We start from the raw sequence: 21,909 nt of genomic DNA, 5'->3' as shown, positions 1-21,909 counted from the left end.
AATATTTCTCATCCTAGCCTTCATTCCTTTTTTCTTTTGGGGTGGAGGGGTTGCAAGTACTAACAATCAAAGCAATGATTTGCTTCTAGAAAATGGTTGACCAGTTGATGGGACTAGAGAAATGGACCCCTTAAAGAAAGAAGAAGAACAAGGATACTTACCAATACAAGGCTTTGGGTTAGGAGATTGCCCATAAAAAAGTAAACTTGGGAGACTAACCAATTGAAAAAAGGAAGAAGCTGTTTTTGTCCCTTTATCTGTTATGTGTAAGGAGGATGGAAATCCATTGAACAACTGTTCCTTTATTGACCTGCTAAAAGAATATGTTCCATTTCCTTGTGATTTTTAATCTGAGTTGGACTTCCCCAAAGAGGCTGCTGGACTGGTGTGGTTTTGGCACCTCATTCCATTTGGTGAGCAGGGGAGGTTTTATGGAGGGGAACTCTAATGGGCTGTCCTTTGGTCTCTTTGGGAGGAAAGAAATGCAAGGCTTTTTTGTGGTTAGGTTTCATCCGAGATGCCATGGAAATTCTGATTAAGAAAGGTCCCTTCTTCTTTCCTCTTTGGTGACTGAGAAAATATTATCATGTCCTTTATTTCAAGAGAGACAAGGATTGATCCATGGGCCCTGCGCCAGATGGAACAATTAAGCTTAACCTTGATGGGTCTTTTCTTGGTAAGCCCGGCCTTCTTGGTTGGGGTTGTATTTGGAGATAGTAATGGTGCAGTATTGAGAGCCTTTTTTTATGAGCCAGCCAACCCAGATTCCTGATTAGGAATCAACGAATTGATTGGCAGCAACATAAGCCCAGGTCAAAGTTATTTTCCTGAAAACCAGGGACTGAGAAGCTTCTGTTTATTTGTTCCAGTAGCCTGTGATGGAGAAAGAAGGGCCTGCTGCCTATGGAAGGAAGCAGATCAACAGCAGGGAGAACAGAGGTGCAATCTGCAGGGAAGAGAAAGAGGGGGGGGGGGGGTTAACAGTACCATGAACAGTAAAGAAGAAAGAGGAGTGGGATAGGAGAGGAGGGAGAAGAGGGGAAGTCGTCTTGGCTATCCAATTCAAATCTAATTCTATACACCATTCATATGCAAGGGAGGGTGATTATATGTCTTTACATATCGAAAAATAATAAATAATAGAATCCTTCTAATATCTAGTTTCCTAAAATAACTAAACTGACTTAGACAGTACTATTAATATTTAGGACTCTTATCTTGCTAGACTACTAAAACCCCCAAAACAGAAACTAAATCCAATAGAATCCTACTCAAGACAAAAATTTAATAGCTAAAGAATGGCCCCCCAAGATCCTTATAAAAACTACTATTAGATAAAATCTTAAACTGACCTCGAATGGGCCCCACTACTAATTTTTGTGCACCATTTTAGAGACCCACTTTTGGGCATTATAATTCAGTACATTACAATTAAAATCCTAAAAAATTAAAAGCATATACCCCATAGATATTAAAATAGGACCAATTTTTTGGATCGGGACTGCATTAATTTTCTGCTCCACTAGGAGAAGAGAGCTTTTTTAGGTCCGAGCGTTTGGTATTGAAGATGATGCAGTTCACTGTGACAAGGTTTGATCAATTTGTTGGTTGAAGGAGATTCGTTCAGTCGTTTCTTGCACAGGGACTGAGCAAACACCTTGGAAGTTTGCTCATGTCATCAGGTTCATTAGATCCCTTGCTTTCCATATGAAATTCTCGTTCCACTGGAGGCCATGATCATCCAGTGAGGTGGCAGACCATTTAGCCAAAGACGGTGCCAATAGAGTATCATTATGTTATGGGAAATTCACTCCGCTTGAGGGATAAAGCAACGGCTGTTGTTTTTGTTACCTTTGGAGTTGTTTTGTATCCTTGATTTGTTGATCTTGTATTTTCTCATTTTTTGTCATTAATAAAATATCCTTGTTGGAGACCAAGGATCCATGTGGCCAACCCCATTTAGTTGGGGTAAGGCTATGTTGTTGTTCCATTGTATTACCTATCCCTCTCCTCCCACCACACCCCCCCCCCCCCCGCGCAAAAAAAAAAAAAAGAAGAAGAGGAAGAAGTAAGCAGTAAAATTGAAGGGGTGGGGGGAAGCGATTGCTATTGGGGCATACATGAGTCAAGTTTTTGAGCTTTTTTCCTTTCCAATTATTTTGGTGGGTACATATGGGGGTGCTGCTGCAAAAGATCACTGTTGATTTGGGGAATTGTGACTTGTGTGCCCAGGTTGTACAAGATAGATTAAAAACCACTATGTCCTTAATGACAAATAAGGACAAATCTACCCTTAAAGTCCATATTACAACACTTCCCCACAAGTTGGTGCATGGATGTTACACATGCCCAACTTGCACAAAATAGAATGAAAAACCTTACTACTAAGACCCTTTGTAGGAGCATCCGCTAACTGATCTCCACTTCTCACAAAAGGGATGCATATGAGTCATTGCTCTAGTTTCTCCTTGATAAAATGTATGTCAATCTAATCATGTTGGATTGGATTGTGTGCAATGTGGTTATGCACAATTCATGCCATTATGGTGTAGATTATCATCATTATTAATGCCCTTAAGTCAGTATAATAGCATTGGTAGCTGAATGGGCACAGCCAGGTCTTGATGAACTTGAAGCAAAAGCAAGTCACAAATTCCATGCGCTATGGCACGGAATTCAGCTTTTGCATTCGACTTGGCCACAACTGCTTACTTCTTACTACTCCATGTAGTAAGGTTTCCACCAAGAAAGTTACAATAGCCTGATGTAGATCGACGGTCATCTAGAAAATCTACCCAATCTACATTAGTATAAGCCTCTACATGCAAATGATCTGAATTGGAGTACAAAATGCCTTTACTTGGATTTGACTTTAGGTAACGAAGAATGCGAAACACAACTTCCATGTGAGAAGAATAGGGATCATGCATGTACTGGCTCACCAAACTAACTACATTGGCGATGTTTGGTCGAGTATAAGACAGATATATAAGTCATCCAACCTACCTCTGATAACGACCCTTATCAACTGGTTCACCTTCCTTGCTTTTCAGATGAGTATTAGCCTCAATGGGTGTATCAGATGGCTTACATCACAACATGTCAGTCTTTGAAAGAAAATTTAGGGTGTATTTTCACTGGGAGAGAACTACACATTTAATAGATCATGCCACCTCAATACCAAGGAAGTACTTGAGCTTGCCTAAGTCCTTGATCTCAAATTCCTTACCTAGATAAGCCTTGAGTTTAGAGATTTCATTAGAAACATTTTCAGTGACAATTGTATCATCCACATATACAATAAGGATAGAAGTAGGGATGTAAATGGATAGTCGAAATCCAAATTCGAATTTGCATTTGTATTCGTTCAGAGGTATCCATATCCGGTTAAAGTGTATCCGGATTAAAATCTGAATTATCCAGAAATAATTATCCAATACGATTAAATAATCAATTAATGATTTTGAGGGTTCTTGAAGTTTAAATAGGTTCTAGAGAATGAGGAAAAGAGTTAAAAAAACTTAGAAAGATGGATTAAGAGCAAATTATATTCATTGGGGGGAGGAAGGTCCGGATTACACAAGTCAGAGAGTAAACGGGTAGTTGAAAATCCGAATTCGATCCGCATCCATATTCATTTAGGGGTATCCGTATCCAATCTAGAAATATCTGGACCCGAACACATCTGATTCGTATTCGATCGATATCCGATCCATTTACATCCCTAGATAGAAGCTTGGTCACCCACCCTCTTTATGAATAGGGTGTGATCAACATTACTTTATTTAAATCCTACTACAATCATGGCCTTGTGAAAGTGGCACTGGGAGATTTCTTCAACCCTTGTAGTGCCCACTTTAGCTTGTAGACTTTCCCTTGAATTTCCTTGCCAGAGTAGTCTGGGGGGACATCCATATATACTTTCTTAGTTCACCATGGAGGAAACATTCTTGGCATCGTTGTAGATCCCGCCCAAAGTTCATAGTACAAGAGATAATCACCCGGATTGTGTTCGTCTTAGCAACAAGGACAAACATCTCCTGGTAGTTAGTCACATAGGTCTGAGTAAAACCTTTGGCCACCAATCTTGCTTTGTATCCGTCCACAGTTTCATTTGTATTCTGCTTGACTGTAAACACCCACTTGCGTCCTAGTCTTCTTATGTAATGGAGAGTGACTAAGTCCCACGTGACATTCTTTCCAAATGCTCTCATTTCCTCATCCATTGCATATTTCCATTGGTGTTTTGCAAAAGCCTCCTACCAGGTGTAGGGAATGGAAACAGAGGACAAAGAAGATACAAAAGCACAATATGGAGTTAGGGAGTCATAAGACAACTTCTGAAATAGGATGTAGAGTAAGTCTTACTTCCTTTAGGAACAATAATTAGATTATCAAGAGATGGATCAGGAGAAGGGAAAAGATTACCTGGTGGAAAAGTAGGCGTTGCATTAGAGGCCAGCTGTGATTGAACAGGAGCAGTGATAGTGGTAGTGGTGTTTGTTCTCTTCTTCCAGTGAGAATACACCTATAACTCCTGAGAAGACTGGGGCTCCCCCTGTACAGAATCCTCATGTCCCTTTTTCAGTCACAGTCTCCTCTTCCACTTGAAGTGGTGGACCATCAAATGGAGGAGTCAAAGGTACCGCTTCCCTTCCAACAGACTCCCCCTAAAGAGGTGCCAAAGATGAATAGTAAGCATATATCTCATGAAACATGGCATCCATGGTAACTAGCATTCACCAAGAAGGTGGATGGCAGCACTTGTATCCCTTCTGAGTGCCAGAGTATCCCATAAAGAGACATCAAAGACTCCTTGGATCAAGGATTAAAGTATTGGTATCGATCACCGTATCGGTCGGCCAAAATTAAGATATGAGATGCTCTAAGATACGTTAAAGGTATACATACAAATGGATAGGAAACACTCGTATATATACTTTTGCATAAAAAACTATTTGGATTTCAGTTCCCTCGGCTATATCACACAAACCTCAAGAAAGTTACTAAAGCTCAACCAACATACATGCTAAAGGCGATAGACAGCTTAAGTTCCATCCCAATTTTAAACAGAAGAAGCGAACCCTTCAAACCAAAACCAAAGGTGACTTGAAAGGAAAAATATGGAAAAAATTGTGGAGCCTGTTATTATACCCCATGATATGCTCGAAATATGAATATACTCTACCCTATTCCTTATTTTTTGGGTGACCTTGGTTGTCCGGCTAGCAGTTTTTGGATGTATGGCTATAGTTATTTTTGTTGTCTTCTTTCTCCTTACTTACACATGCAAGATTGTGCCCACATTCTAACCTACAATTTTAGATTTTGTATTGTGGTGCTTTATATCAATGCAATTTGGTTGATTTTTCTGAACTTCTTATGGAGAAAGTGTTCAATCTTGAGGGGAAAATGCCAGAAATGCATATGCGAAGTCCTTTATTATAGATTAAAAAATATTTTCCATGCTTTGTCCAAATTATAACTATAACTGAGACAGAGACATTATCCAGGCAAATTATAACTGAGACACAGACATTATCCATGCTAATGAATTTTAACTGGTTTATCTGCAGTACTTCAATCAGATTCTTACTGTCGTGCTCGAGGTCTTGGATGATTCTGATTCTTCAATCAGGGAACTCGCTCTTTCATTGATTGTTGAAATGCTTAATAGTCAGGTCTGAAGTATATCTTTTATTGCTACATTGTTGGATTTTGCATGCTTGGTGATTACTTTGAGAAAAATCTTAATGATCATTTTATATTCCAGAAAGACGCCATGGAGGATTCTGTTGAAATTGTAATAGAAAAGCTGCTTCATGTCACAAAGGATACGGTTTCCAAGGTATCCGGCCTTCCAATAACTAAACTTGATATTTAATATTTATGGTTGTGCCGGATCTCAACTCTGTTTCTGTATCCAGGTTTCAAACGAATCAGAGCATTGTTTGACTGTTGTATTATCTCAGTATGATCCGTTCAGATGCCTTACTGTAAGTTGATCCAAGACTATCCTATTTATCATGATCTGTGGAATTGTTAGAAATTCCAGGTTTGGAACTTACAGAACAAAAATTCCTCCTTTCTGGACATTGTAGGTGATTGTTCCTCTATTAGTTAGCGAAGATGAGAAAACTCTTGTAACTTGCATCAACTGTTTGACCAAGGTATTCTCCAATATTGACTTCTCATTTATTTCTTGGAAAGATATTGTTGTGAAGCAACCCTTCTTGTTTTCGATTTCGATCATGTGTCGTGAATGTCTGGCTAGCTTGTATGTCGTATCAAATACTTTTGCTTGCTCATCCTGTTTATGTTCTTAATGCTTTGACTTATATTTTTAAACCTGATTATTTTATTTATTTTTTGGTTGCGGTGGGGGCTTATGTGTCAAAACTAACAGATTTGTGTTATATATATATATATATACCTTTACAACTGAGGTTCATGTTCTTTTTGCTCCTTCCGTTATTAGCTAGTAGCTATCCAAGTTCCTTGGCTTCTTCCATTTAGCCACATATTACCACCTTTCATCGTTTATTATTTATTTAATTTTTTAATAATTGGGTGGTGCTTTTTTTGACCAAATAAGAGCTAGTTAGATTATAATTCATTCAGTTTCTACTCCAGTAGAATTTGTTCTGTTATCAAGCCTGGAGTTTGTTGTTAACTGTTGGCTGCTGAAGCCCATGCAGGCAGCCAATCACGCTGACCTACATGGTAGTGTTAGTTTATTGACTTCTGAGTCTTCATGTGGATGTTTGGATGGTTAGCATATTCACAATAGAAGAGTGCCTGAAGCATTGTGATTGGCAGACAGTGCATCATTGGAAGCAAGGTTCCAAATTTTGACTCGGATTTCAACCTTGAAACCAAAATGGACCATCGAAATCTGTGATATGGGCTCAAAATTTGGTCAATTTCAAAGGTTAGCTCGAAATGACCATTTTGGTGGCAAAATGATGGAATTTTTCCCTAAGACTTCTTGTTGTGCCCATTTAAGCACATAATTGTCAAGGAGTCACCAATGCGCCGTCTTGGTGTCCAGGTGGTTTGCTTGGGTCCTAGGCGACTGTCACTTTATTGCACTGCATGTCACCTTATGTTTGGGCACTTATTTATGTTAAATATCATTTAAGTAAGATATTATCCATAAATAAGCAAATACCCCCTATTTGAATCCAATAAAAATAGTTTAAAAATCAAATTCCAAAAGAATAAAAAGTTAACCCCCTAATCCAAGAACAAAAACTGGATTTTGGTTGTAAGAGTGATTTCAACTTTCAAATTCTGGGGTTTTTCTCAATTCTGAAAATTTTATAAATCTTATCATGTTAAATCATTGTTAAAAACCAAAATTCCGGTAAAATAATCTTTTATTTTGATATTTATAAAATTATTTTCATTCAGGAGATTTTAATAGCATTCGCGCACTTTAAAATAAGTTTGAACCGAACATAAAATTTTTATTACAACTCAGATTTAAGTAATCTTAGACTTGTTGGTGTGCTATACCTAATGCAAAAGGTCTCATGTAAAAATAAAATCATTTGACCAGTCAAACTTATTTTAAGACAATAGTATCTCTCTAAACGTTGATTTTTTATGACGATGTGACTTAACGTTGATTTTTTATGATTTGATGTGGCTTAGTGTTGATTTTTTATGAGTTGATGTGACTTAATGTTGATTTTTTATGATACAAGGTATATATAGCATACTAAATAATGTTAGAAAAGAGGAAAAATAAAAAATAACACTTGGTTGCTTTGTTCGCCTTAAGGCGGGCGCCTTGGCACCGTGGCAACTATGTTTAAGCATGTTTACACATGTTTGAATCATTAGATTGGTGGGGAAAAATCCTAAAGTGGTAGTTTGGCTTCGAACTCTAGGTTGCTAGTGTTCTTTATGTATCCTCTTCCTTATATAGCCTATTCTGCACATAATTTAGTCCCATATTATACAACCATTCAATAAAAAGAGTTTAAATGTGCAATAGGAATGGGGAACCATAAATTGGAAAGCAATACACAATTTCGACCATTTCAAGCAAAATTTCGGGCTCTCGTTTCAGGCATTTCACCAAAATTTTGGACCAAAATCCTATAAACGTGTGAGTTGCCTGTGGTTTAGTTTCAACCAGGGTCGAAATCAAGATAAACCATATATATTTTGATATTTCGACTGAAATTTCAATCTATGTTGGGAAGGACTGCATGTTGAGGTAGGAGAGAGTGGCGTGCAAAGGGGTCTTTCCTACTGATAGTGTAGAAGGCCTAAGCCATACCAATTGATGAACTATGGAGGAAGCTTCTCAACCTAGACGTCTGGTCAGAACTTGAGGGGAAATTGTTGAAGTTACGGTTTTGGGGTCATATGACATGTCACTATGGTAATTTTGTCTTGTCTTTTTCTATTTTTTAACTTTCCAAATTGTTCATTAGTGGCTTTTAACTTTTGTCCTTTATCAACCAAACAAGGGAGGAGAGGGACAATTGTATGTAGTGCAGTCATTGGCTATAGACACTGCAACAGGATTGAAAGTTATGGCAATAGCCTGGCCAGGGGACACTTATTCCCTGGATAAATTCATATGTGTCAATTTTCTTTTCTTCTAGCTTCAATCCAGAAAATTTCTATATTGTTTCTATGTTAGACATAATCAACTATAAAGCTGACAATTGTTTGGTTCAATCTAGCGAAAGGATTACTTCCAAGTCGTCTTAACTACGGCTCTGTTTGCTTGCAAGGGAAGTGAAATATTCTTGTGAAAAGAAAAATGAAGGTTTCGTAATCATGATTGTGTAACCAACTTAAAACTCTTACCATATTTGGTAATGTACTTTTCAATGTAAAATTTATTTTACCTTCCAATCAAAGGAATTTGACTACAAAGTACAGTGAAATTTAGTGACCAAATTTGGGATATTTTGGAGTTAGTTACACCATCATGTAGAGGTAATGATTACAAAAATTTCCACTTTTTGATATTCATGAATAAGTTTTTGTTTCATGTGTGAAATATGTCTTTGTTGGTCTTAATGATATTACTGTCTTCCCTGCATTTTTTTTTTTTTTTTGTTACCAGCTTGTGAGCAGGCTTTCCCAGGAAGAACTAATGGCCCAGTTACCTTCATTTCTGCCTGCTCTTTTTGATGCATTTGGGAACCAGAGTGCTGATGTTCGTAAGGTATGCATAAATGTTTTCAATCTGTGCAGATTTTATGGACTCTCCCCTTTTGTTCAGCTAGCCTGAATAGTGGAATGATTTGGTTGGTTTTGGTTATTTTGTTATATTGATGCTAATACATTACATTTTATGCTCACTGAACCTGAATTGGTTAACGGCATAAAATGTATGAGCCTTATTTTAGATAAGTTAGGAGTTTACATGCAAATTCTTCTTCAATGTGTGGAATAAAGGTTTGAAGGGTGCAAATTATTGGTTTGGAACCTTATGAGGTTAACTTACACTATAGGGAAACATATGTAAAGGATTATGTGTATATGTCAGGATTCCTTGAAGTCAGGACCTTTTTTCGCCCCGGGGGGGGGGGTCTGAAAGACAAATGCTCCGGTGTGGTAAAGTTTTATTGTGGATCTTCGTGGCTTTAATTAATTCTTAGTACAATGGCAGCTTAGCCGGCCCTTGAAAACATAATATTTGAGCCCATAACTGTTATGGACTTAATTGTTGACGAATAGTTTTTCAAGATAATTAATTTAACAAGTAACTAGAGATTTAGCTGGATGGTGTCGTGGATGGGGTCTCCATATGAATATGAGAGAGTGACTTGAATGTGGAGGAAGGTAGGCATAACTTCTGTGAAAATTATTTTGGCAAGGCATTAAATTATGGCATTGTGGAGAATACCTAAAAATTGGGAATGGGGGAGATCCAAACTACCCGGGCTGAAAGCATGTCTTTGTTGGCCCTCAATTGCATGAATTTGGAGAATCTGAAGATATTGGTTCTTGGCTTCAGTGCTTGGATTTGGATAAACCTAGAAAGAGGGTCTTGCTCAGCAAAATGATGGTTATTGTGGGAGAATAGTGCAGTGACACGGCATTTTAACAGTAGCAACCTAGGGATCTGGGTAATTCTTGGGTTAATTGGGGTTGACAAGGGTAAAGTGTCAGAACCTTATAACATTTTCAAATCTTGGTGTCGTCTCTGCTTTGATGTCTGCAAAGATTTTTGTGTAGGTAATCCTTCTCAGGGTGTTGTGGAATGTGGGACATCCGGAAAGAGGAAGGGATTTTTGTAAGACAAGGAGATTTGTGTCAATGGAGAGACTAAGAGCTCTTTTAATGGATTCGGCATGTAGTCAAAAGGAATTCCTGGTTTTTGTTGATGGGAATTATACACAATTAGTAATCTACCATTTGGGACTCATAAATGCTATTGTTATGTTTTATGGTTGTTCGTGAGGAATGTTTTTCTTAATGACTTGCATTACTAAATATATCTAGCCCCCGTTGTATGTAAAGAAATAACTACTACTTTCCTGGACAAATTGAACGGACCCGATCACATGCATCTGTGATTAGCATGCTTACAAAACAAAGAGAAATTTAGAACTGTAAATAGTTGCATCTGTTAAGTCTCCACTACACTTCAACCTTGATTACATGTTTTTTACATACCTGTTTCTATGCATGCCGACTTTTTTGATCTTTTCTGATCATGTTTATGGTTGCTGATTGCAGACAGTTGTTTTCTGTTTGGTGGACATCTATATCATGCTCGGAAAAGCATTCTCGCCATATCTGGAGGGGCTTAACAGTACACAGTTGCGGTTGGTGACGATCTATGCTAACCGGATTTCACAGGCCAGAACAGGCACTGCAATCGATGCCAACCATGGTTAGATGAGTTGGATGGATGTAGTGGCTCCAGTGTTGTTGATTCTTATTCTTTGTTGTGTATTTGTATAGTGTTGAAATGTTTGGTTTTTATTTGGGAAAATGGTGGGGTTTGGTCTTGTGAGTGCTTTGGTTTTGGGGAGTGCCGATGGTGGTGTAACAAAAGTGTGTAAACTGTATTTACATGTACCGATTGAATGAGTGAGAGGGTTGGGGGTTCTTTTGAGTTTGCATAAATAATTGTATTGGAAGTGAGCATATAGTGATGGCATACCCCTTCTGTGTCGGGAACTGAATTCTGAGCTTCATAACATTCTTATTCTAAGCTCAGATTCAATTAAATACTTCCCTACTATTAAGTGGAAAAAAGACTACCGAAAGTGATGTTACAGTAGATATATGAAGAAGAAAAGGCCACTACTGACCCTGGGATTCCATTCGCTTGACTATAGGGTTGCAGATACTGGGCAGCAGTCAAATTTTTTGAGAACGCCATTACATTTGTGGAAAAAAATAATAGACCAAAAGGCAAAGGGGGTAAGTGAAAAGAAAAGTTTTACCAAAACCAATACCAAGCCACCACATATGTGAAATGTCTTGATCATTGGGATTCTCATAGGGACAAGGGATGGAAAGAGATGAAAAAAAAGACCAGGTAATGGAGGGAAAAAGGTTAGAGATGAATGGGTTGATGGAGAGTTGACATAGACAATGAGTAGAACAAGAGAGATAACAAGAGGAAAAGGGAAAGTAGATGTGTTCTGGTCATCTATAGAACTTACGAGTACTGACTTTTTCTGTTCATCAAGTTGAGGCTCTATATATTTCAATGTTTATTGAAGTCTTGGTTGTGAAGGCGAGACTCTAAACATCTTCTAGGTACACAACAGAGAGAGAGAGAGGACCATGGATCCACGAGTATACGAAGCTGCAATTATAGGGGATGAAAATGCCCTTTCCATGATGGAATCCAACCTTCTTCTGCAAGTGAGCCCTCAAGGAAACACAGTGGCTCATATCGCAGCAAGCTTAAGACACTATTCCATCTTGGAACTTCTTTTGCAGAGGTGCCCGTCTCTTCTCTTCAAGCCAAACTCAAAAGGAAACTCTCCTCTCCATGTCGCAGCAAGTGCTGACCAATTAAACATCATCAAGTTCCTTTTGGAATGCAATTCTAAAGACATCGAAAGGGGCGATGAAGGAAATCAAGAACAGTTCTTGAGGATGCAAAATACAAATGGGAACACAGTCTTGCATGAGGCCATGGAAAACAATCATGAAGAGGTGGCTTGGACCCTAGTTACAGAAGATCCAGTAATGTCACATTTGGTTAACAACGGAGGGATTTCCCCTGCTTATTTGGCTGCGGAAGCTGGCCTTCTACCACTTCTTGAGCACATGTTGGGGCTGATGACCTAGAAGATTGGAGAAAAGGAAAGACACCTCTTCTTGCTTCAATTATCAAGAAAAATTGTGGTAATAGCACAGTTTGTTGTCAAAAACTATTTTTTTTTCCTATTTATTTATTTATTCGATCCCATGTCAGAATTGGTATTCCAATATAATTCTCTAATAGAGAGTATATATAGATTACACAAGTATACCCTAATTGATCCACACAAACTAGGTAGGATAAGATTACAATCAATTTGAATATCACATGTGATAACAATTCCTATCCTAGAAGATATGGATCATCTAGGGTCCTAAATGAGGCTCATCAGAATATATAATTGCCAAAGTATTGAAAAGGATTCTGTCTTGACTGATAACCCATGAGAGGTTTCAAAACTTAGGATCGGTCTCAATCGATATGAATCAGATTGGAGTTGATTGGGATTGGCATGGATCGAACATGGTAACCCCTTTAAAAAATAAAAAAATAAAATGGTTTTGAGACCATTTTACCCTTAAACCTTTTCAGTGGATCGGTATGGATCAACGATTGGTCTAGACCGATATTGATTGAATACAATTTTTGAAACTATGATCCCATGTGAAGGCCTCTTCCCAATCCACGTGGCAGCCCGTGAAGGCCACACCAAGATTTTTCAACTTCTCATCCAACGCTGTCCTAATTCTTGGGAGTTGCTCACTGAAAAAGAACAGAGAATGCTCTTCATGTTGCTGCTAAAAGTGGTAAAGAATATATGGTTAGATACATTCTTGCAAATTTCAAACTTGGCATGCTTGTAAATGAGAAGGAAAAAGAGGGAAACACACCATTGCATCTGGCAACCATGGCCGCGCATTATAAAGTTGTGCATGTTCTCACAAGATATTCTAGAGTAAAAATGTCTCTCAGGAATGACAAAAAATTGACAGCGCTCAGTATTAGTAAGGCCGGCCGCATCAACAAGGGCTCCCACGCAACTCAAAAGGTGACGTGCTTATATTTTTTTCTAAAAGTCAGTATGAATATATTAATGAAATAAAGATTTACAAGCTCAAAGAATGAGAGAATCAAACCATTAGGTTACCATTCCACCTTCGGCATTGTCATTAGCAGAGTAGCAGCCCAATCAGAAGAAAAAACCAATTAACAAAACCTAAATCTTGGTCTCAATCGAGAGTCCCAACTGATGTCATGAGTAACAAAATGAGGCGTTGGGATCCAACTTGTAAACAACCGAGCTGAAATATATTCAACGAAACCGTGAAATCCTCCACACACACCCCCCCCTCCCCCCCCAAAAAAAAAAAAAATGAAGGAAAAGGAAAAAGAGTAAAAATAATTACATAAAGAGCTCCCCAACAAATACAATGGCCTATTCTTATAAACAAATTAAGCTAGAAGGGAAACTAATAGATTATCTATTTTTGTCATTCAGGACTTGACATGGATGTGCATTGTCTCTGTTGGTGCACTAGAACCAGAGGAAGAAAAAAAACCTTATCCGAACGAAGTAATAGATTATTACAAAGATTGGGTTGACACTCTAATGGTGGTTTCAACTCTTATTCTGACAATAACCTTCACCGCCGGTCTCACAGTGCCCGGTGGCCTTAAAAGTGATGGTCGAGACGAAAGTATGGCAGTAATGCTTAGAAAGACAACGTTTCAAGTTTTTATGCTCAGTGATACCACAACTATGTATTGTGCAGTCATTGTTGTTGTATGTCTCCTTTGGGCAAAAATTAGAGATCTCCAGCTTATACTGTATACTGTGAACACTTTTGCTCTCCCCTTTCTGTCTATATCACTTCTGCTGATGTCCATAGCATTTGCAGCTGGTGTCTACTTAGTAACAAGTGGGCTAACTTGGCTGGCCATTGTTGTTCTCATCTTGAATACTATTTCCCTAATATATATCTTGTTCATCTTAATTCCCCTTCTTTGGCCTTATGTTCACCAGAACCGTATACCAATGTTGATACTGTATCATCTTTACAGAATGGTGGTGTCTATGTTTGAGTGTATTGGTATCTTTGCTGTTTGAAAGAGGAAGGGAATTAGGTGAATCAGGAAAGAAATATTCACTTTGGCCTTTGAAGGACTACACATTGTGTATATGAACATCATAGTGTTGTACTTATGCTACAAATTTTATTAGAATTACTAGTGATGAACCAAACTAGATTGGGTTGTTATCCTTTTTATTTATCTTCTTTGTACTTTTAACTGATGTAGATAAATAAGAATGTGGAAAGGTTAGTTTCCTTCCAATTGCTTAATTACAAGTTATATATCTTACTTTATTTCATTTGTTTCATTCTAGTAAGAGAATGTGATTACACTGTTTTTGGTGGGTGGGTAATATATTCCTTAGTCATTATCACGCAAATTTTTTTTTGTTTAGGTAGAAATTATCACAAAAACTTCTAATGCCTTAGTAGTAAGGGAATTTCCACACAAGGTTCAAAAGAAATTAGGGCTCTTTGATTCTTTTAAATAACACTATTATTAAGGATCACATTATGGTTTAGCCTGGTATTCTGTTAATTAAAACTTAAAAGGTGGTATGACCATGTTCAAAGGAGACCTGAGAATACCCCAGTAAGGAGGAGTGACCTAATTAGATGGATCCAAAAGAGTTACGGGCAAGCCTAAATGACCATAGGTGAAGTTATAAGAAATGACATACATAGTCTTGGTCTTACCCCAAGTATGACATTGGCTAGAGCTTACTAGAGAGCTAGGATCCATGTAGCTAACCCCATTTAGCTGTGATTGTCCAAACTTGGTGGGTTGTGTCTCTTTCCTCTTACTCTCATCTCACATCTCTTCATTTTTTTTTTTTTTAGTAAATCTATGTAACTGACCACATTAAATTAGGATATATAAGCTTGAATTTGTTGTTTGTTATAAAAGGTAATCAACTACTTTACCGTTTTAATTCACACTACCTTCTTAGTGGACAAATATTTCAACCATGCATTATATTTTAATGTATTGAAGGTATACTTCTAAGATTTAAATCCTAAATCATGACAAGACATTAATAAAGAACTGAAGGTTCTGGTGCAGGGAAAGCCCGGTCCATATCAACTTAGATTAGAGTTGTATGCCTTGAATTCTACAGATTGATTACTATGCCTTGAGGCGTAAACAGCCAATGGTTTGCAAGTCTGAAAATATACAAAGGAGAACTAACAAGAAAACAAATAATTAGATCCCAGAATTACATACAATAGAATCCAAGTCCTGCTTTGCATGTATTCTTGATAGATGGCCTGTAATCCAGACCATTGGACGGTCAACATTGCATGATCAGAGCCAGTCGGTCACATTATCAGTTTATTGCAAAGAGAAGAAAACAATTACATCACAAAGGTAGCCTTATTATGCTTCAGGAACAGGGCCCCTACACTAAGAAGGCTACATCTTTGTTGTCGGATTCCACCTTAATGTGAGTGAGGTCTTCAGATGTAGCCTCTAATAAGGCTGAGCAAATTGCCTAGCTTCTCCCACTAAAATAACTTGAAATTCAGTACAAAACTAATTATTCCAATTCTCAATATTAATTTGAGGAAAGTGAATATTCACGTACATGACTGTACGTGAACGATCATGGTCAGTCTAGATGGCATCTTATAAATGAGGAGAGAGAAAATATATGCCATATCCACGGATCAGGATCGTTCGCATACATTCATTTACGTGAATATTCCCTACCCTCTATTAATTTCGATCAAAATTGGAAAACCAAGTATGCCAACCAATAGCGAATCCCATTTAGTTGGGACCTCCGCTGATCATAGGATGTTTCCACCAAATTAAGTGGATGTTTCAATTCCCAAGAAACATGTGTAAGCTATCATGCTATGGGGTCTCAGACTCCCAACTTTCATTGGACAATGAACTGGCCTTTATTGTTCAGTGATTTTTTCAAATTTGCAGCACCATTTTCGATACAATTAAACAAGGACAATCAAAAGCAAAAAGGATAAAGCGAAAATTTAGTTGTACTCACATTGGTTACAATGAAATTTGTAATCGTTGAATGATTTTGTCAAATGGAAAAATAATATGAAAATTTTGATTGTTGAATATTTGAAGAATTATCTAGTTTGGCCACATATCAAATTTAGGCCGTAAATTCATTACCCTTATATTTACGACTATACTTTTCCTTGTATATCCACACACCTCATTGTATTCTTGAATTTTGTTCTGCCATATGGCAAACTCTGATTGAATTGAAACTTGACATGTGTACTACGGACCTTGGCGGGAACTATATGTTCACAAATTTTAATTTTCAAGTCTCAAGTCATGTAATTAAATCAGGGGGCATGGTGACATTCTAATTCGTAACTAATATGGTTGCAACTTACAACTAGAAGCCCTAGGTAGAAACAAGAAGAAAAAATATATCAAAGCGAGATGGCTCAGCAATGTAGTCCACATCTATTGGATATAAATGACTACCCAATAAGTCATCCCCATGGCAATCCATGAGCCCTAGTTATTTGATTCCTCCTCCCCATGTTTTAATCCTATCACAGGAATCAAAAATAGCTTTTTGACATTGTATATATATTTCATATATAGAAAGAAATATTTCAGTAAATTTAGTGCAACCAAATATGAACACCAGGGCAAATAATCTATTAAAAAAAAAAAGGAGAAGGAAGACTACCACTTGTGTTCTCACACCCAGACACATCGGAAGTGGAGGTGGGGGCAGGGGCATCTTTTCATAAACCGGCTCCACTTCCCCATGTATCTGGGTGTAGGGAACGCAAGCTGGTAGCATTATTTCTTTAAAAAAAAAAAAAAGGAAAAAAAGAAGCCTAAAAAAGAGCGTGTCTCCTATGTCCGGACACAATGGAAATCGAAAATCTCTTCCCTATTGATGTTTCTACTAATATTCTTATTAACTCTCATGATGGTTCAGGCCATGCTGCCTTTTACCCTCTCCTAAAAAAAATTACTATAATTAATGCAATGGCCCTTCCTTTGTAAATTGGTGGGACTCCTTGTATGGTGGGCCAGATCAGACATTTAGCTAGGGTGTAGTAGTAGCACTCCTACTTGCATTTGAATTGCTAATCCTCAACGGAAAAAACAAATAGGAATATGGCCCCTTCACTGCTTTTGTGTCCAACCTTATTTGTTTTCAGTCATTGTACTAGTGAGAAAAAGCAATGTGTGAACATGGCCCCCCTTCCTGCTTTATGTCATCAAGCTTTGTTTTTTTACTCATTGACTGATGAGGGAAAATAGATAGGAATATGAGGCCTCTCCCTGCTTTTTCTCATGGTCGCGCGACAGGATCCAACCAACATACAAGGAGTGTTGCTAAGTTTCCTGTCCCCTGATACGGCCTAGAATCCTATTCCCAAATGACAAAAAGAAGGATAGTGGAACCAAATGATGCCAAAGCACCTGCTACTCCAAAGCATTTTTGTGTAGGGTAGCAATCATCTTTTCCTTAAACAATGTGCTCTCAGGTTCTTGTACGAGAATCATTCCCGTACTATCCTGGGGTGGATTTCATCTGTGTGGATTTGACCCGAGGACCTGATCCGCTCTTCTTGAAATTTAACAGCCTACTACCACCATCTATCTGACTTCCTTGCTACCACAGAGAGGGAGAGAGAGAGAGAGAGAGAGAGGGCTGCTAGAATGGATGCAAAATTGTATGCAGCTGTAGTTGCTGCTAACATCAACGCCCTGTCACGAATGGAATCTGATATTCTCCAGCAAGTAAGCCCTCAAAAGAATACAATAGCTCACATTGCAGCAAGCTTAGGCCATTACCCAGTGATAGAGCTTGTCTACCGACGTTGTCCATCTCTTCTATACAAGCAAAACTCTCACGGCGACACTCCTCTCCATGTCGCTGCAAGAGATGGGCAACTAAGAATTGTCAAGTTCTTCACCGATTTGCATATTAGATCCAAAGAAGTTGATGAAGAGTTAGATGCAGTAGTAGAAGCTCGAGAGTCCATGAGAAAAAGAGATGTAGAGGAAAACACTCCCTTACATGAGGCCATACAAAGCATTTGTACTATCAAAAGGAAAGAGGGTACAGTAGAGAAGCATGAAGAGGTCTCCAAGATGTTGGTTAAGGCTGATCCCGGGCTCTCTTATTTGCGAAACAAAGAAGGGAGCTCACCGGCTTATTTGGCTGCCGAAACGGGTCTTCTACAACTTCTTAAGTTGATGTTGGATTTGCTTCATGAAAGTTCAGACCTGCAAGAATGGCAAGGAGCCAAGACACCTCTCCATGCTGCCATTTTCAGGAGCCACCGAGGTAACTACACTTATAAATTTCTTGTCCAAAATTTCTCTCTAATTGCTTCATTAATTTGCAGCCCTTGATCCGAGGATCTGCGAGTCTAGATCAAGTCCTCGTACGAGAATAATTCTCGTATAGTGTTTGATCTACACTTGGACTCCACTCAAAATAAAAACCAATTAAAAGAAGAGAGATTAAGTGGAGTCCTAGTGTGGATCATTCTCGTACAAGGACCTGATCCATACTCAGGATCTGGTACCCTGGTTGCATTTTTTTTTTTTTTTTTTTGATGGGTATGGATAGAAGTCTTCCTTTTTATATAGCTTCTGCCCTCTTCTCCCCCACCCACTAAAGGGTGTCCCCAAAGCCTCCTACTCTTTGTTCATAGGTTTGTCCTTTCCTCCTGGCACTGAACGCCCTCCCATTATATATATATATATATATATGTATGTGTGTGTGTTATGCTTAAAGAGCAAAAAATAAGGTTACAATCTTGTCATAAGTTGTAACCAATCTTAATTATATATATATATATATATATATTTTTCTAATTCATTTTTTGCCTGTTTTTTGGGTACTCCTTTGGTTTCAGAGAGCATAAAAGTAGTATTGAAGTTAAAGCCACAACTCATCAGAGTAGCAGATGAGGAAGGGACAACTCCTCTTCACTATGCCTCCTTTAAGGGAGATTTGGATGGGGCTAAGGAGTTGCTAAACATGGATATTTCAGCTGCCTACCTAAGTGATAAGATTGGCTACTTTCCTATCCACATCGCAGCCCATATGGGACACATTCACATTATTCAACTTTTTGTTGAACTGTGTCCTGGTTCTCGGGAGTTGCTCACTGAACTTAAAAAAGAAAACGCATTACGTGTTGCAGTTAACCGTGGAAATGAAAATGTGATTAGATACATTCTCAAAACCCCCAAGCTTGAGAAGCTGCTAAATGAGAAGCAGATGGAAGGAAACACACCTTTGCATTTGGCAACCATGGCATGGCTTTATAAATTTGTGTATATTCTCACAAGTGATGGTAGAGTAGATCTAAGCCTCACAAACAATGATAAATTGACAGCTCTCGACATTGCTGAGACCAAGGCAAGCAATGAGGTGTCAACATTCGAAAAGGTAATTTCCATTGTTTAATTATTTTGAGAAAGTCTGGGATCTTGGATATGATTTTAAATGCATTAGTATCCTCTACATCACTCAACCTTGTATCACCCATTGTCAGGCTTCATTTTGAGAAATTTTTCAACCTTTGTCATGATTTTAAACTAAAACTTGACAACTGAGTTGGAAAATTTGAGCCCATTTTGGGAAAAAAAAGTTTAGCCTACCTAACTTGTCAAGTGTCATATGTAGAAGTTTTTTTTTTTTTCCTAACAAAGGGTATCCAGGCCAGTCACATGGGTTTATTGACTCCACAACCGCATGGATCGAGTCATACTGGGGTTGAATGAGAATCATACAACTTTCACCGAAAGCAGTGAAGACCACTAAACACCCTGTGTGAGTGGCCCCAAGAAGTAAGAGGAGTCGAACTTAAAACCACACGTTTTCTAAGGCGAATGTCCCTTACCAACTCAGCTAACCCTTGAGGTTTGTAAAAACATTGATATAGGATGAAACAAAGGATTTGTGCACACTTCACATAAGGCCTCTCCATCTAATATATAGTTTTAGCTTTTGGGTTGGAGAACTCAATATGATATCAGAACCTAGCAAATTACTTGGCTCAATCTTAGCAATCAAGTCACCTAGATATTCAAACCAAGTTGACTAATCAGAGTTGTGAGTCAACTTTTCACCTTTTGAATATTCAATATGCTGCACCTCATAGATTCTTTATGTTTGTCATCTAGGCCACAACATTGATTGTTTTGTACAATGCTGGTGCACCAAGGGCAATGAACCAACACATCATCAAAGAACTGAAGCAAAGTAAAAATCATTTCCAGCGGCGATCAGCAGAATATTACAGTGACTTTATTGATTCTCTTTTGGTGGTGTCATCTCTTGTTCTAACTGTAACCTTTGCTGCTGGTTTCACAATGCCTGGTGGCTTCAATGGTGATAGCCCAAATAAAGGAATGGCAACATTGCTTAGAAAACAGTTGTTCAAAGTTTTTGTGATCTTTGATACCATAGCAATGTACCTTGCAGTCATTGCTATTATATCACTCATCTGGGCAAGAACAGGAGGTGTCAAACTTGCGAATACTGCCACCAATATCTCCTTGGTTTTTTTAGCTACATCACTTACAATGATGTCTGTAGCATTCACAGCCAGCGTCTGTGTGGTAACTAGTGAAATTAGTTGGCTATCTAATGTGATATTGGTCTTCAGCTTTATCTTCCTTGCTTGCATGGGAATCTTATTTCTTGCATCAGCAATACCAATTTGGTCCAGGTTTGGTCTCCAATACATGATGTCTCATTATAATCTTCGTAAATGGTTGTCAGCACCCACGAGTGGTGGCAAATGAAGCATTGAAGCATTCCCCTCTTTTATTTACTGACAAGTTAGAAGTCTCATTCTCTATATCTCATTTAACTCAGGGGTGGCCAAGGTGGTCATAGATATCTCATTAGCTCTGTTATGCATGGGGGGTTCTTATCCTTTCAAGAAGAGTTTCCTAAAGAGGTTGAGAGAAGGCAGCTCAACTATTGTTCCCTTTTGGGTTGGGCATGAGAGCATTAATGTTTGTGTTTTTTTTTATTTGGTGGAGGAGTAAGGCTGGATGTTTTCCCACCTCCTTTTTGTACTTCTATTAATTTTCTTTATGATTGGCGTTCTATGTTACGAAATAAATTATGGTTGTGTTTGATAGTCATTCAGAAAAACATTTCTATGGGAACAAAAAAACGGAATAAGTGTTTGGTGTCAATACACAAAATGATGGAATGACGAAACCTTGTTCTGTTATTTCGGTTTCGTTTCAAATAAAAAAAAAAATGAACAACTAGAGTAATCAATCCTGAAACAGGTTCACCAAACACCAATTTTTATTTTTTTTTTAACTGCATTTTGACAAAAAAAAAACTAAAAATTTTGTTTTTGACATGAAACATCGTTTCTGGAACTAAATGACTACCAAACGCTGCCTAAACATATTAGAATGCTTAAGTTGTTGTGAGCCGTTGGTATTTTAGTTTTTATGCTAAGCTTGATTAGTATTTCTAATGAAATTGAGTTTTGGTGAAATGAAACACTTCTAAAATTTTGTACAAGATTTTGCCTCATGTAGCACTAGGGTACGATCAATTAATCCTTAGAGAAGGCTTAGGGTAACTTTATAATTCACAGATGTAGATTATCTTAGCGAATAGAGGTCTTGATCAAGAC

The 21,909-nt window shown here is 38.0% G+C and overlaps 2 protein-coding genes across 2 annotated transcripts in view; both read left to right on the top strand.

Annotated features, from left to right (window-relative positions):
- Positions 1-11,165, top strand: part of LOC122068936 (CLIP-associated protein-like) — a 34,242-nt gene extending 23,077 nt beyond the window's left edge. The window contains exons 16-21 of the mRNA XM_042632842.1: positions 5,577-5,681; positions 5,774-5,848; positions 5,928-5,996; positions 6,102-6,170; positions 9,092-9,193; positions 10,714-11,165. Coding sequence (XP_042488776.1) covers positions 5,577-5,681; positions 5,774-5,848; positions 5,928-5,996; positions 6,102-6,170; positions 9,092-9,193; positions 10,714-10,875 — 582 coding nt within the window. The 3' untranslated portion in view covers positions 10,876-11,165. The remainder of the gene's footprint in view (positions 1-5,576; positions 5,682-5,773; positions 5,849-5,927; positions 5,997-6,101; positions 6,171-9,091; positions 9,194-10,713) is intronic.
- Positions 11,166-11,314: 149 nt separating this feature from the next.
- LOC122068934 (protein ACCELERATED CELL DEATH 6-like) lies at positions 11,315-21,375 on the top strand. The gene is made up of 6 exons (XM_042632841.1): positions 11,315-12,285; positions 13,701-14,114; positions 14,501-14,520; positions 17,860-18,572; positions 19,150-19,688; positions 20,426-21,375. Exons 1-6 carry the CDS (start codon positions 11,776-11,778, stop codon positions 21,047-21,049), a joined length of 2,820 nt encoding a protein of 939 aa, XP_042488775.1. The 5' UTR covers positions 11,315-11,775; the 3' UTR covers positions 21,050-21,375.
- Positions 21,376-21,909: the final 534 nt, after the last annotated feature.

This window comes from Macadamia integrifolia, unplaced genomic scaffold (assembly GCF_013358625.1).
Source record: "Macadamia integrifolia cultivar HAES 741 unplaced genomic scaffold, SCU_Mint_v3 scaffold484, whole genome shotgun sequence".
NCBI classification, from domain to species: domain Eukaryota; kingdom Viridiplantae; phylum Streptophyta; class Magnoliopsida; order Proteales; family Proteaceae; genus Macadamia; species Macadamia integrifolia.
Note: the sequence above shows the minus strand (reverse complement) of the source record. Positions and strands in the feature narration are given on the sequence as shown.